The sequence below is a fragment of the Alosa sapidissima genome, chromosome 22 (assembly GCF_018492685.1).
Source record: "Alosa sapidissima isolate fAloSap1 chromosome 22, fAloSap1.pri, whole genome shotgun sequence".
Classification (NCBI taxonomy): Eukaryota; Metazoa; Chordata; class Actinopteri; order Clupeiformes; family Clupeidae; genus Alosa; species Alosa sapidissima.
Genome location: NC_055978.1, coordinates 2,816,612 through 2,833,021, shown reverse-complemented (window position 1 = coordinate 2,833,021; position 16,410 = coordinate 2,816,612). Strand labels below are relative to the sequence as shown.

Below are 16,410 nucleotides of genomic sequence, written 5' to 3'. Positions count from 1 at the left end.
CGGTCTCTGTGTTTTTAAAAATCTAGCAACAATTAGATTTACATTTATTAATTTAACAGACGCTTTCATCCAAAGTGACCTCCAGCAAGCGAATAACATTTAAGCTCCAGTGCAGAATATGTTCTAGTTATGACCTTGTGGAACTCTCTAGAACAGAGACCACAGGCTCTTCTGAGCCTGTGGTCACTGTCCACTTACCATGCCCTTCCGTCAATGACGACTGGTCCTGGCAGTGTGGCGCCCCCTATGTGGTGACACGGGCACTGCGAGCGGGGACTGCAGCTGCCGTGGTCATTCAGGTAGGTTCCCTCCCGGCAACCGCAGCCCTCCGCAGGCTCCGCCTCCAGCTCACAGGTAGGGTCGGGCCCCGCCAGCGAGCGGCAGGTGCGGTTGCACACCTGTGTTGCGTAGTCAAACCCCTGGTTGGTCGCACACGTCACCGCTGTGAGAGAGAGACAGAGAGACACAGATACACACACACACAAACACACAGGCAGACATACACATACACACACACATGCATACACACATTACAAAATCATCAATCTGATACAGTCATTAAAAGTCATCAGTAAAATCTCCTTCCAAGTTTTACAAGCACGCCTCCATAGCTCTACATACTGCATGCTTTTCCATACTGTGTGTGTACATGTGTGTGTGTTTGTACAGTATGCGTGCACGCTTCAAGGAAGTTCCCGAACAACCAGATTTAAAAACAGTGCGTTTCTTTTGTGCAGCCAGATGCAAACCCAAGCATCAAGTGCGTGTAAAACCCATTTCCCGGTTCTCACTGAATAGCTGAAATCATTCAATCCATCAAGGAAACAGAACACCAGTAATTCAGCTGCCCAATTCAAAGAGAATGTTACGCACTCCAGAACAAGAGGGAGGGTGTCAAATCTGATACCCTCACATTTAAACATTTCACAAAGTACTTCCTTGTTTTGACCTCCTTCCTGGTAGTTCTCCATATTGTGACATATAGCACGTCAGCACCACATTACCCATGTATGAAGCAGAATGTGGCCAATACGGGAATCAAGTTCAAGCTACTTAGTGCCTAGAGGTATATTTACAGTATATGTCATGGTGATAAATATAAAATTGAATATAAATAAAATTGAATTGAAATCATGACATTCACATTTCTCTCTACAAACAACATTAACAATATTAACTATATTGAAAATATTAAATACTGTAGTACAAACAATACAAATTGTATTAAAACAGCACAGCAAAACCATACAGTCCCAATAGTGATTGAATCATTTAAGAAATGTGTGTATCTGTGTTGAAAGTCGCTCTGTACTGAGTGTTATGGTTGTGTTGTGTACCAGGTGGACTGCAGTTGAAAAGTATAGTATGAATGTGAAATATGTGTATGTATGTAGTAGTATGTATGTATGTATGTATGTGTATGTATGTATATATGTAGTATGTACGTATGTATGTATATATGTATGTATGTATTGTATGTACGTATGTATGTATGTACGTATGTATGTTTCTGTCTGTGTGGTGTCCCAGGTGGACTCACTGCAGTTGTAAAGTATAGTATGAATGTGTAAATATGTGTATGTATGTAGTAGTATGTATGTATGTATGTATGTATGTATGTATGTACGTATGTATGTATGTACGTAAGTATGTATGTATGTATGTATGCATGTAGTATGTGCGTATGTATGTATGTATTGTATGTATGTATGTATGTATGTATGTATGTATGTATGTATCTGTATGTGTGGTATCCCAGGTGGACTCACTGCAGTTGGCTGCTGCTCTCCAGTCTCCCAGAGAGGCCCCAACAGAAGCACAGGCTTTGGCGTAGTTGCCGAGGGCGACACAGAGACACGACTGAAGCCCCGACTGGCAGTGGCATGTTTTACTGAGGCAGGCCTAAAAACAGCACAACATAATATGATTAAAATATTTACATTGATTATACATAAAACATTATTAAAAAACGTCTGGCCTTCTCACCGTTCAGTCAGTGATCATTCTTAAAAATACTACATGTTCCAGATTTTAATGTCTGACGTACGTACCTGATAATAGTGGTCGTAGGGAACATGACAGTGTGTACCTGATACTAGTGGTCATAGGGAACCTGATACTAGTGGTCATAGGGAACCTGATACTAGTGGTCATAGGGAACCTGATAATAGCAGTCGTAGGGAACCTGATAAAAGCGGTCGTAGGGAACATGGCGGTGTGAACCTGATACTAGTGGTCATAGGGAACCTGATAATAGCAGTCATAGGGAACCTGATAATAGCGGTCGTAGGGAACCTGATAAAAGCGGTCGTAGGGAACATGGCGGTGTGAACCTGATTATAGCGGTCATAGGGATCCTGATAAAAGCGGTCGTAGGGAACATGACGGTGTGAACCTGATTATAGCGGTCGAAGGGAACATGACGGTGCATACCTGATAATAGCGGTCGAAGGGAACATGACGGTGTGTACCTGATAATAGCGGTCGTAGGGAACATGACGGTGCGTACCTGATTATAGCGGTCGTAGGGAACCTGATTATAGCGGTTGAAGGGAACATGACGGTGTGTACCTGATAATAGCGGTCGTATGGAACATGACGGTGTGAACCTGATTATAGCGGTCGTAGGGAACCTGATAAAAGAGGTCGTATGGAACATGACTGTGTGTACCTGATAATAGCGGTCGTATGGAACATGACAGTGTGTACCTGATAATAGCGGTCGAAGGGAACATGACGGTGTGTACCTGATAATAGTGGTCGTATGGAACATGACTGTGGCAGAAGCTGAATATCCCATGAGGATCCCTCAGCTGGTTGCAGTGCTCATCAGCAAATATTTCTGCAGAAAAACACACCAATTGAAACATGAAATAGAATTGAACGGATTAGGCACTACAGCCCATGCTGATGCAGATGTGAATAGAATAGAGTACAGTAGAGTACAGTAGCACAGTACATTAGAAGAGATATCATAGAATTGAACGGATTAGGCACTACAGCCCATGCTGATGCAGATGTGAATAGAATAGAGTACAGTAGAGTACAGTAGCACAGTACATTAGAAGAGATATCATAGAATTGAATGGAGTAGGCACTGCAGCCCATGCTGATGCAGATGTGAATAGAATAGAATACAGTAGAGTAGAATAGAATATAATAGAATTGAATGGAGTAGGCACTGCAGCCCATGTTGATGCAGATGTGAATAAAATAGAGTAGAGTAGAGTAGAGTAGCGTAGCGTAGCGTAGAATAGAGTAGAGTAGAGTAGTGTAGAGTAGAGTAGAATAGAGTAGAGTAGAGTAGAGTAGAATAGAGTAGAATATAGTAGAGTACGTAGAGTAGAATAAAGTAGACTAGAGTAGAATAGAATAGAGTAGAGTAGAGTAGAATAGAGTAAAATATAGTAGAGGAGAGTAGAATAGAGTAGAGTAGAGTAGAACAGAGTAGAGTAGGTACCGCTGTCCATGTTAATGCAGAGGGGGTTGATGTTGGGCTCACAGCTCTCTAGGGACCAGGAGAGGGCAAAGGGCTCCGCAGAGTTCTCCACTATGCCGCTGCTGGTGGTAAAGTCATCCCCTGAGTCCCCGTTAAAGTTCCCACAAAGGCCTGACACACACACACACACACACACACACACACACACACACACACACACACACACACACAAAGCACTGAAGATCACTGACAAGGACAGGATTAGGCGTAACTAAGTTATCCCACTCGTGCTTTGCTATAGACACACACATTTATTGGGCACCCCAACAAGAGAACAACAAGATAAACAACAAGAGGAGGGCATGGTAAGTTATAATGATTACCATAGCAACAAAAAGAGGAGGAGATTGTAAGTTATGATAATGATTATCATAGCAACAACAAGAGGAGGGCATTGTAAGTTACTGTATGATAATGATTACCATAGCAACAACAAGAGGAGGGCATTGTAAGTTATGATAATGATTACCATAGCAACTGCTGTACTTGTATCAACAATTACATACATGTAAGTCTGCAAATTATGGTAATTATTTACCTGTAGTGGTTCCATTTTGCTCTGTAGGCAAGGACACGTAGACCTGGATCTCGGGGGCCATTTGCACCTGTATGGTGAGGCCTGAGAGGGCCAGGACCTGAACAAACATGGAGGACTGCCAGAAAACGGTGACAAAAGCTGAAAAACACACAAGCTTTCAGGTGAGTTCAGACAGCACTACTCCTAGTGAAAAACATTATGCTATATATACACATTACATTATATAGGTACAAGCTGCATGAGCTCAAAAACATTATGCTATATATGCATTATGCTATATAGGTACAAGCTGCATGAGCTGAAAAACATTACGCTATATAGGTACAAGCTGCACGAGCTCAAAAACATTACGCTATATATACATAACGCTATATATACATTACGCTATATAGGTACAAGCTGCGTGAGCTCAAAAACATTACGCTATATAGGTACAAGCTGCATGAGCTCAAAAACATTACGCTATATATACATTACGCTATATATACATTACGCTATATAGGTACAAGCTGCGTGAGCTCAAAAACATTACGCTATATAGGTATAAGCTGCATGAGCTCAAAAACATTACGCTATATATACATTACGCTATATAGGTACAAGCTGCATAAGCTCAAAAACATTACGCTATATACATTATGCTATATAGATACAAGCTACATGAGCTCAAAAATATTGCGCTATATATACATTACGCTATATATACATTACGCTATATAGGTACAAGCTGCATAAGCTCTGTAAACATTACGCTATATAGGTACAAGCTGCATGAGCTCAAAAACATTACGCTATATAGGTACAAGCTGTGTGAGCTCAAAAACATTACGCTATATATACATTACGCTATATATACATTACACTATATAGGTACAAGCTGCATGAGCTCAAAAACATTACGCTATATACATTACGCTATATATACAGTTACAGGCTGCGTGAGCTCAAAAACATTACGCTATATAGGAGGCTACAAGCTGCATGAGCTCAAAAACATTACGCTTTAAATATCACTGATTCTTGAGATAAGGGACAAAAGTACTTTTGAAAAGTGACAAACAAAATCAATACTATATTAATTTGAATTGGATATCATCATAAACAGATCTCATCTATCATGCCTGAAAAGGAACAGGTTTTTTATTAACCACTTTTTATAAAAATTGACATTTACTGACTTAGTAACTTGTCATTTGTCAACTCCGTCTGACACATGAAAATATGTTTTTTTGTGTGTTTGATCAATTCAACAACACTGTAAAGTCTTTAAGTGTGTATAAATGGTGTGCCTTAGCAAGGTTTAGTGACAAATTGCATTGTATACACTTTTAATATCATTTTACATTGTTTTGGAATAAGCCATTTTAAATTACCTTAATTTAGTTTACTATTTTTTCATTTGTAATATATACAATCAGTGGTTTTGTGCACACAAGACACTGATGCATGTAGATAAGTTGGTGTTTTAATGTATGAACACACTCAATTGAACAAAATAAACATACATTTTTTTATTAAAATGAAAAACCTCCATCTTACGGGGTTGACACACAACTGACGGTGTTGACACACGATTGACGGTGTTGACAAACTAATCGACAATCAAACTGATTAAAGATATTTACCTAGTTTTAACCTGGCAGTATCAAGGGAAATGGTATCAAACTTCAAACAAAGAGTTTCTACAGGACCTCAGGCAAGTAAGTTCTATGATTTGCTCCAATTTCTCTCAGCAAGTAAGTAAATCATTACTGCCTTTGGTGTAGAGCCAAGTATTAGATATTTATATATAATAGTTTGCCTAACCTGCGGGACTTGGGCATTGGACAAGAGGTGTTGAAGTCCATAACATCAGAGGCTATGGCATAGAGCTCCCTGGTCTGGCTTGCTTGGAGGGGACGAGCTGTCCCTGTCAGTTTCAAAATCTTTCACTGGACAGAAACAGACATCCCTTCTCCTAGCCTAGTCGCCTGCTGTAGTTTTACTGGTCACCTTGCTATTTTATAGTTGTATCAGGTAGCTTAGTTGACTTTACATTCTCCTATATGGGCCTAACACTTCAGCCATTTGGAACAGAAGAACACACCAGAATAGACCTGCTTAGTAAGCAGGATTTGATAGCTGCATTGCAATTCAATGCGGAAGTAATCCAAGTATTCAGAATACGTTACTCAGATTGAATATGTTACAAAATACATATTTGGGCATATATTCTGTATTCTGTAACAGAATACTTTTTGAAAGTATCCTTCCCAACACTGCCTACATCTCATGAGTCCCATGCGCTTTCCCACCAGTGGAGCTAGTTGGCTAGTTCATCAAACTTTTGCCAACTTAAAAAAAAAAAGCTTAACTCCAGTCGCGATTCAAAGACCGCTGTTTTCCAGCAACAGCACCCATCTTCTTTGTTTTCAAGTAGCAAGAAATTCACGTGGAACTGTCGCAACTCTGTCATCATTATGTTAAGCCCGCCCACCGACTCTGCACACGATATGATTGGCCTGATCGAAGTTTGATTTTTCCAGCTCACAAGCCAACAGAGAGTTGCTAGACTACCCTGGCTGCAAATTACATTTGCTGCTGCTAGGGTACGTCTAGATTTTTAGGCTACCTTCCTCCCATATTTAGGGTGAAAATTGGCAGTAGGACCACAAGAATGCAAAAACTCAACTTTCACATCTTGGTGTTCTATATCTACATCAATGGACTTTCCTAACCACCAGTGATCATCATACACCACTGCCAGCCAATCCCGTCTCAATCTCGATATAACTATCAACAGTAGCACCCCCAGGATCTTTCAATGGCTCCTCTTCCATTTCTTCCACCAAATCTTACATTTCATCGACCAAATCCCCTGCTTCTGCCAACTCGTCTTCCATCTCCTGCATCAACATGGCCAATGGACGGTTCTTCCTGGCCCTTGCATCAGTCTGCTGCTTCTCTGAGCAGTCTCTTATACAAAGAGTAGCTGGGGGAAAGCATTGGCAATCCAATGGCTCACTGCAAGAGCATGATAGTTGTCTGTACCTAACACCAAACTGGCGAAGCCTATGAAGAAGCCGATACTTCTTTAGAACCTTGCCTGATACACTGCAAAAAATCAAATCTAACCAAGTACTATTAATCGTATAATAAGATCAAAAAATCTATTTGGTATTGTTTTTCTAGCATGAAAAAACTTACCTAGCGCTCTCTTGAAAGATCATTTTGACTTAATTTAAGAAGACTTTGACTTATTTTAAGGAATCTTATCAAGACAAATTTACTTAACCCACTGGAAGAAAAATTTGCTAATTTTCAGGATGAGATGTCTTAAAATAAGTCAAACATTTCTTAAATTAGGTCGAATGATTTCATGAGAAAGTGCTAGGTAAGACTCTTTATACTGAAAACAATACAAACTAGTTTTATCTTGATATAAGATTAATAATCTTGGTTAGATTTTATTAGATACGCAGTTTTTGCAGTGTAATGCTAGTTGTCTGTGACCTGATTTTTCAAAGGCTCGTTTCTGTGCCACATGAGTTGTATAATTCCTTCTCAGCTCCTGTGGAAAAGAAGCTATCTCCTAATGTTGGGAGTTCCGATGTTGGCTTCCCGTTATCATCCTCTCTGTTTCTGTTCATGGAGAATCTACAATCATTCTTTTAGTTTGACATTTGACTTGCTGCTACCTATATAGCGTAATGTTTTTGAGCTGCATGAGCTCAAAAACATTACGCTATATAGGTACAAGCTGCATGAGCTCAAAAACATTACTCTATATATACATTATGCTATATATACATTACGCTATATAGGTACAAGCTGCATGAGCTCAAAAACATTACGCTATATATACATTACGCTATATAGGTACAAGCTGCATGAGCTCAAAAACATTACGCTATATATACATTACGCTATATAGGTACAAGCTGCACGAGCTCAAAAACATTACGCTATATATACATTACGCTATATAGGTACAAGCTGCACAAGCTCTGTAAAGTGTGTTGATACATATTCATATGTTATGGCGCTAAATAAAGCTGAATTGGATTGGCCTCAGCCGTGGCGCAACTGGCTGGGGCACCTGCACCGTACGCCGGCGACCCGGGTTCGATTCCCGCCCCGTGGTCCTTTCCCGATCCCACCCCGACTCTCTCTCCCACTCACTTTCTGTCATTCTCTACCATCCTGTCAATTAAAGGCATAAAAGGCCAAAAATATATACTAAAAAATAAATAAAGCTGAATTGGATTATATTACATGTGAAGGTGTCCCCTACCGGTTTGATGCCGCTCTCTGATTTCTTCATTCTGAAACATCACCCTTGAGTGGGTGAAGACGTAGCTCTCCTGACCAACACAAAGAAAAGGGGTGTTTAAATTAATTAATTTGTGAGGTAGGGTTAGGGTTCCCATATAGTGCTTGATAAATGACCTATAAATGCCCTATAAATGCCTTCTATGTGGACAGAGAAGTCCCTTTACGTTATCATTATGAAAGAGTTAAGTGTGAGTGGAATAATGGGGTCTATCCCAGGCTTTGTAACTGGGACTTAATCACACCAAGAACGATAACGATACAACAATAACGATACACTGAACAATGATAGGGGGGCAGGCGTGGCCTACTGGTTAGGGCTTCGGGCTTGTAACCGAAGGTTTGCCGATTAGATCCCCAACCAGTAGGAAAAATGTGGGCGGGGGAAGTGGTTCAGCACTGCTCTCCCATGCCCACATCCACGGCTGAAGTGCCCTTGAGCAAGGCACCTAACCCCTCACTGCTCCCCGAGCGCCGCTGTAGCACTTGAGCAAGGCACCTAACCCCTCAATTGTCTCCGACCGCCGCTGTGCGCCGGGATTAGTGTGTGCTTCACCTCACTGTGTGTTCACTGTGTGCTGAGTGTGTTTCACTAATTCACGGATTGGGATAAATGCAGAGACCAAATTTCCATCACGGGATCAAAAGAGTATATATACTTATATACTTAACGATAAACAAAGTCTCTCCTTGTGTTAAGGCAACTCCTTCTGTTAATTAATTTCCCATTGGGGATCAATAAAGTATCTATCTATCTGAATGTGATGGCTAAAATGTGATGGGTTCTGATTGGCTATTAGCTTTTTATCGTTCTCAAAATCGCTCTGAAAGTGATCCCCAATGATATTGTTCTTCATGTCGTTATCGTTATAGTTTATGTGTGAATGTCGTCATTCATATTAACGAGAATGATGTTTGTTTATAGTTATCGTTATCGGTATCGTTCTTGGTGTGAATGGGCCTTTAATCAGAATCTGGATGTGAAAGTACTGTAGCACAAGAGATGATGAGAGTGTGAGGAATGCTCCATCCTTGTAGCAGTACATAACAATGAAAAAGAGAGAAACATGTCTCTCTCCTGACTTACGTGGTAAATCTTCAACTCCACTCTCTGCAGTTTGATGGCTCTCTCAGAGAAGTGAACGGTAAGCGTCCAGTTCAACCCCTGTACACCACAGAAGAAACAAATTCACTTTCAAATCAGGCAGTACAACAAGTACAACATAAAAACATAATTTCTCCTTTCAGTTGTCCCTGTAGCTTTTCATTCCATACATTTGTATCAAGAAGGTAGGCTATATACTGTTACAACATTTACTGTGTAAATTGCCCCTTGAACACAAATTGTGTTTTGAATTGAATTAAATTGAAGTGAATTTAATTGAATATTCGGTAATGGTTAACCGTGATGTAGTCGCCTCAGCTAACATTAGTTAGAATAGATCATATTAAATGTTAGCCAATTTTCAACTCATGCTTCCTATTTACTGTCAAATGAGGCCTTGAATCTTGACCAAAGAGATTGTAGCACCTTAATAAAATGAGCAGAGTATTCTAGTCAGTCACCTGTGCTGCCACGTAAGAGCATTTGCCTGGCAGTCTGAAGTGTTTTCCATCGAAAGACGTCACAAACTGGGACTCAACGGAGCATTTCTTAGGACAGATGTCTTCAGAACACCGCCACTTTCCAGACACACACTCACTGGCAGGGAGAGACAGACGAGAGAGAGAGAGAGATTAAGAATTGACTAGCTAGGATATTGTGAACTTCATTTACAATGTCCTTTCTTACTAACATGTCGTTAACACCAAGGGCGTCAGTTTGTTTTTAGAAGTGGTGGGGACAAAAACCATAAGCTTGAGTGTGGTTTGAAAAGTGCAGGGTACCCTTATGTAAGCTATTCATCCATTCAACGCTGCATTACAATATGCTCAACAGTAGTGTTGCGCTGGTTAAGGTTTTTTAACATCCGCACCCACCCGACCCGTCAGGAGAGTCAATCTGCACCCACTCGACCCTCAAAAATATGCACTGATTAACTACCCGAACCTGACCCAACCCGACAAAAACAAAAAACAATGTGCCTATAGCCTAGGCTATCCTTTGCTGTTCATATTGAGGTAGAGACAATGCTTTCTTATTAACTAAACACTAAAACAAGAAGAATTTGCACTGTAGGATATGCTTCAACAAAAGGCCTTTTCACACAGAGATCACGCTAAATTTGCGGGAAGAGGAGACGTCTTTTTGCCGCAACGTGTGTCTGAAAACGAGGTGAAAATTTGCAGGCCTGCTGATCTGTTCACATGATGCGGCATTTTGGGGAGCCAGGTGGCAGGATCAGCTATTAATGTGACGTGCAACAGGGGCGTGTAGAGTGATAGGCGCAGAGTGCGAATTACCCCACCATAATTGGGGGATAGCCTACTGCTCCTTCACTTCTTCTGACCATCATGGTCCATTACCATATCAATCCCCAGCGTGATCGCCAAGTGCAACATGTGTTGTGCAACACACATACAAGGTCAAACTGATAATCAGTAGTATCTCATCGTTCTTATACTGTATATCCAAAAAAGAACTGTTTTGATCAACTCTGCCCTCACCGTGTTGTCTCCCTGCAGCCTGCTCACGGCTTTTATCCTGTGCCTCTACTGTCTGCTGGGTACCCCTTTCCTTAACACATATGAACAGTGTATAAAACCTAACTGCACCTACACTTTTAATGTAATTGTTTGTAGATCTTAGTGTTAATATTTCCTGCTTACTCTTTTAGGACCAAAAAAGACCCTGATGTCTGTGTGCCCTTTCCTTTTCCTCATAGTGTCTCTTTGAATAAAATAAAATAGTTTCATTAAGATAGTATCAGGGTTCTCAGATGAAACTACATTTATCAAACTAAAAATATGAAATAATTGAATGAAACTGTCAATCAAATAAAAAAAATAATCGAATTAATTACATACTGTGTAAGTATTTTAAATATTTAAATTCAAATGAATCATTGAATAATCAGCGTTAGTGACATTAAAGTTCAAATACTCTTTTATTATTATTTTCACTGTTCAAATAATGGCCATAATAATCGATGATATGACCTAATAGGCTAAGGAAATACATACAAAAGTGCTTCGGGAAGAAGTTTTATTTTCACATACAAGGCCACAGATATAACCTAGGGGACACAATGAAAGTAAATTAACACTCCCCTCAATGTCAACACTATTTCTTTGCATTGATGTGCGACTTTAGCGTTGACGAACTCCGGTGATATGCAAATTCCTTGCTGCAGACATGGCAGAGGACTTTATTTTAATTAACACTTTATTTTTAACACCATCAGGCCGTTTTTTAAAAGTAAATGTTCCAATCAATAATCTAGGCAGCATATTTTCTTCTCTCTCCTTCATTTTACAGTCTGGTTACTGACTAGAACGGCTCCGGGTCAAAGGTCATACGGAATCGATTAATCTGCACTATTTTTTTTAATCAGTTATTTTTTATCAAATTAATTAATCGAAATTAATCAGTTATTTTGACAGCCCTAGAAATAATAGAATGTAAAAACAATACCAACCAATTAAAAACAAATTCAAATACATTTAGCCTAGGCTACTTGGGGTATTTTTCCACAGGTTTCACTGATATTATGTAAGCTTAGCTACATCAGACCCTCTTGAGCATACCGGTAATATAAAAACACAGGATCTGTGCCAAACAGAAAAGGCACAATAATTTATTCAAGATATAATGAGAATGGACACCTAGGCTATGGAGTTCATCTCCTTGGAAATGACAATTGATTTTACCTCACCACAATGTAAAGGTTTATTTAAATAGAGAATTACCTTGCCAAGGTCCTAACCAAGGTAACTAACCAAGGTCTATTTTACTAGCCTCAGTGGGTAAGTAAGTAGCAGGTAAGTAGCCAGTAATTCAATGTATGAAGAGGTGACATGAGCTATGAAAGAACAAACACGTTTATAAATGGAGGTTGCATAATAACACATTTTCAACAAGCTAGACGTCAGTTAGCAACTTACATTTACCCATGCACGTCAGCAGCAAACCGAATTTAGCCTACTGGAGGAATTTACCTAGCGTTTTGTCATTCAATGTTGACACTTGCTCAGTTGCTTATGTATGGAATCAATTTTGTGTCAAAAAAAATAAAGAATACTTATAAAATAGCAAGCAAAAAAATACAAATCAAAATACCATATAGAAAAAATCAAACAAAAAAACTCAATTAAAAAATACAACATTGCAATGAAATCATTTGGGTAACCGTGTAACATATTTGTCTTTGCCTCGTTCTCAGTTTTGTTTGATGCTGTTTTCTTTGATTACGATTCCAGCTTTCTCGTTTTATTTTTTTGCGCTCCCTGACTTTTTGATTGCGGTTTTGACACAAACGTGTCTGGGGGTTGGGATTTCCTTGGGTGCATTCCCATTGGCTTATTTATGTTTGACGGACAGCTAAGCAAGCGTATGAAGCGAATGTCGTACCCTGCTTCTGATTGGTTGTAACAACGTCATCACCGGTGCGAGTTTTGAACAAAAATACACCTTAATCATAGACAGTAAAAGAAAACCTTAATGGCAGAATGCAATCCGAGGTAAGGCAGGACATAGGCAAGTTTACCAGACATCCCAACTTGCAAAAAGTCATTTCAGGGAGGCATCACTGAACACAATCAGGATGCTCTCTGTCTTTGATGCGCTCAGACACACACGCACCACCTCTCTCTCTCTCTCCCCTCGTGTGCGCGCTACACTCAGATGCACACGCGGTCTCGCATGTGCGCTCTTGATCGCTCACTCTAGATTCCGGGAGATTTGATCTAATTTGCGGGCGTCAGGGAGCCGCTATCAATACGCGGGAGACTCCCGGAACTTCCGGGAGACTTGGGATGTCTGGTTTACGATTCTGTTTATTATTAACAATTGTAACTATTACTGATTAGAGGGGATGCATCCCCTCTATTGAAATCCGAAAACTTCTTCTTATTATTATTATTTGTCTTTTTACATTTTTGTGCGCGCTATTCAGCCCAAACTGCTTAACGTACAAATTTGGTTCAAACACCGTTCCGTAGATCTTCCAAGGCTTTACCGTCCTATTTTTCATTTTTGAGAAGTTTATACTTTTTGAGATATTTGTAATTAAAAGTGTATTTTTCCCCCATAGACTTGAATAGGGGCTGTGATGTCATAATAGAGCCAGCTGCGCTCGTTAAGTAGTTCTCAGAGCAGTTCCCAGGCTAATCAGAACACTGGCACAGGTGTCACCTGTGAGGAATTCAACTGTCTCAGCCTCTAAGCATACAATCTAGCTCTACCTGAACTACACATCCTGTTAAAGTGTTTCCTGTGTGTCAAAATAAAAGTCCCAGCCATATCTCATGCATTCAGCATTATATCTCCAGAACGGCTTGACGTACTTGCTTCAAATTTGATACTAGTGTTTTTATGGACTCAAAGATGAAGTGAGTTGATGTTGGAGGTTGAAGGTCAAATGTCAAGGTCAAAAACACCTTGAGTGTTATATCTCAAGAATGCCATGTCACACAAGATTCAAATTTGGTTACTCCAAAAGCACCTTTGCAGGTATCACAAGGTCAACAGCCCCTCCAACACCCTAACCAGCAGATTGCATCCCCTCGTGTAATTCCTCGGAATTGCATTTCTAGTTGTACATTGTTGTTTACAGGAGCAAGTATGAACTGAGTTCTTACAAAGAATACAACAAGCTCCAGGTTAAATAACACGTAGGTCATCAGTACAATCCAACTTATCCGAGAGTGTAGTCTGAACAGCCCGTTAAGAGGAATCTTCATCTTGAGCCATACTCGGTGACTGGCTAACGTTACTGTCCACAAGCACGGTAGCCTCGTCTGGAGCCCAGCTCAGCCACAGGCTAGCCTCTGTCAAACACAAACACGGAGCGGTTTACCTTGAGCCCAGCTCGGTAACCGCTAGTCCCAGTCAAGCACAATCACAGCAGCCTTGCCTTGAGCCCCGCTCGGTAACCGGCTAGCTCACGTCAAGACACACCACCTCGCCTTGAGCCCCGCTCGCTAGGCTAGCTAGTAGCTAACATTCCATTCCTGCTGGGCAACATCTAATAGATAGCCGAGGTCTAGTGCTTCATTTCTCAACATTAAGAGGAATCTTTGTTGTATTCTTTGTAAGAACTCAGTTCGTACTTGCTCCTGTAAACAACAATGTACAATCAGTAATAGTTACAATTGTTAATAATAAACTGAATCGTAAACTTGCTTAGCTGTCCGTCAAACATAAATAAGCCAATGGGAATGCACCCAAGGAAATCCCAACCCCCAGACACGTTTGTGTCAAAACCGCAATCAAAAAGTCAGGGAGCGCAAACGAGAAAGCTGGAATCGTAATCAAAGAAAACAGCATCAAACAAAACTGAGAAAGAGGCAAAGACAAATATGTTACACGGTTACCCAAATGATTTTATTGCAATGTTGTATTTTTTAATTGAGTTTAATTTTTTTGTTTGATTTTTTCTATTTGGTATTTTGATTTGTATTTTTTTGCTTGCTATTTTATAAGTATTCTTTAATTTTTTTGACACAAAATTGATTCCATAAGCCTGCTATGGCAACCGATTGCATTCTGAGCTACAGTCAACTCTAGCAGGCATTAAATGACTGGAGGGTCGACTGGAAACAAGGTTAAAAAACCTTAACCGCGCAACACTCGATCCACACATATCCAGGCAGGTGTGCATGCTGTGAGGATGTCATTGTGCGCGCCTATCGCATGGTTTAGACTCGATGATTTCGGTATGTGGGGATTTTTCCGGTCGCAATTGGTTTGCACATTTTTAGAAGTGGTGGGGACAAAATTCAAATTATAAATAGTGGTGGGGACATATCCCCCCCATCCCCCCCCGTAATCTACGCGTACATCTTTCCTGTTCTCGCAGAGTTGGTGGTTAAGTCTAGAGTAGGTTCTTAGTAAGAAGGCTATATCCATTAGTTCCTTACCATGTCTGGGATCAGTGTTAGGAGGATTACTTTCATAACGTATTCCGTTACTGAATACAGAATACATGCCCAAAAATGTAATCTGTAACGTATTCCGTTACGTTACTCAATCTGAATGGAATGGAATGCGGCCATCAAATCCTGCTTAGGCCTATTCTGGTGTGTTCTTCTGTTCCAAATGGCTGAAGTGTTAGGCCCACATAGGAGAATTTAAAGTCAACTAAGCTACCTGATACAACTTTAAAATAGCAAGGTGACCACTAAAACTACTGTACAGCAGGCGACTAGGCTAATTAAAACAAACTAAATAAATAGGCTACTTTAAGGGCATAGCCAGAAAATATATTAGTGCCTGTGAGATTTTTCGGCATCAACCCAGTACAAGTGAGGGGCGCATAGGTGGAACGCAAATGACCTATAAATGTAAACACTATCTAGGCTACTGTATATCAGTGCTCTCAAAATGAATGTGATCGCGTAATGACAATCAAAAACCGCACGTTAAAATATGCTAGCCTACTCGCAAGAATAATTCTTCAGAGGCTGCACCATATAATTCATTTTAAAACTAAAATGTAGATCTAATTAGAAAAAAAAAATCCATAAAGCTATTTTAAGTTAGAATAAAAAACTTAGAATGCAGTGCCTATTTTAGAGATTGGTTTAATTGTAGGTCTAAATCAACATGTGAACTAGGCTTTGTTTATTGATTAGCAAACTGTGTGACCGATTGGCCGAAGTAGCCTGAGCTATTAATACTTGGGAAAATATCCTTTGAACAGACATCAGGAACCGCGATCAGTGAGGAACAGGAGTTACCTCCACTTACTTTACTCCTAATTTGCTGTGCAAACAGTCATTTCAGGGTCTCCGATGACGCGTCCATAATGCGCGCTGTCTGTGTTTTGAGGCTAGTGCAAGACGGCGGTAACCTGACTCTCGCCAGATGAATTTCGTTCCGCTTAGCTCCGCCTAGCCTTACTCACATCCATCTGGGACCTCTTCCATTGAGAGTGATTTCTGCACCCGATTTTATGGTACA

The 16,410-nt window shown here is 40.2% G+C and overlaps 1 protein-coding gene across 1 annotated transcript in view; it reads right to left on the bottom strand.

Annotated features, from left to right (window-relative positions):
* Nucleotides 1-16,410, bottom strand: part of LOC121697485 (mucin-2-like) — a 77,615-nt gene that overhangs the window by 49,473 nt on the left and 11,732 nt on the right. Inside the window, exons 10-17 of the mRNA XM_042079021.1 lie at nucleotides 9,915-10,050; nucleotides 9,436-9,513; nucleotides 8,311-8,380; nucleotides 4,038-4,175; nucleotides 3,461-3,610; nucleotides 2,748-2,842; nucleotides 1,770-1,902; nucleotides 199-442 (exon numbers count right to left, since the gene is read on the bottom strand). Of these exons, the coding sequence (XP_041934955.1) occupies nucleotides 199-442; nucleotides 1,770-1,902; nucleotides 2,748-2,842; nucleotides 3,461-3,610; nucleotides 4,038-4,175; nucleotides 8,311-8,380; nucleotides 9,436-9,513; nucleotides 9,915-10,050 (1,044 nt within the window). The remainder of the gene's footprint in view (nucleotides 1-198; nucleotides 443-1,769; nucleotides 1,903-2,747; nucleotides 2,843-3,460; nucleotides 3,611-4,037; nucleotides 4,176-8,310; nucleotides 8,381-9,435; nucleotides 9,514-9,914; nucleotides 10,051-16,410) is intronic.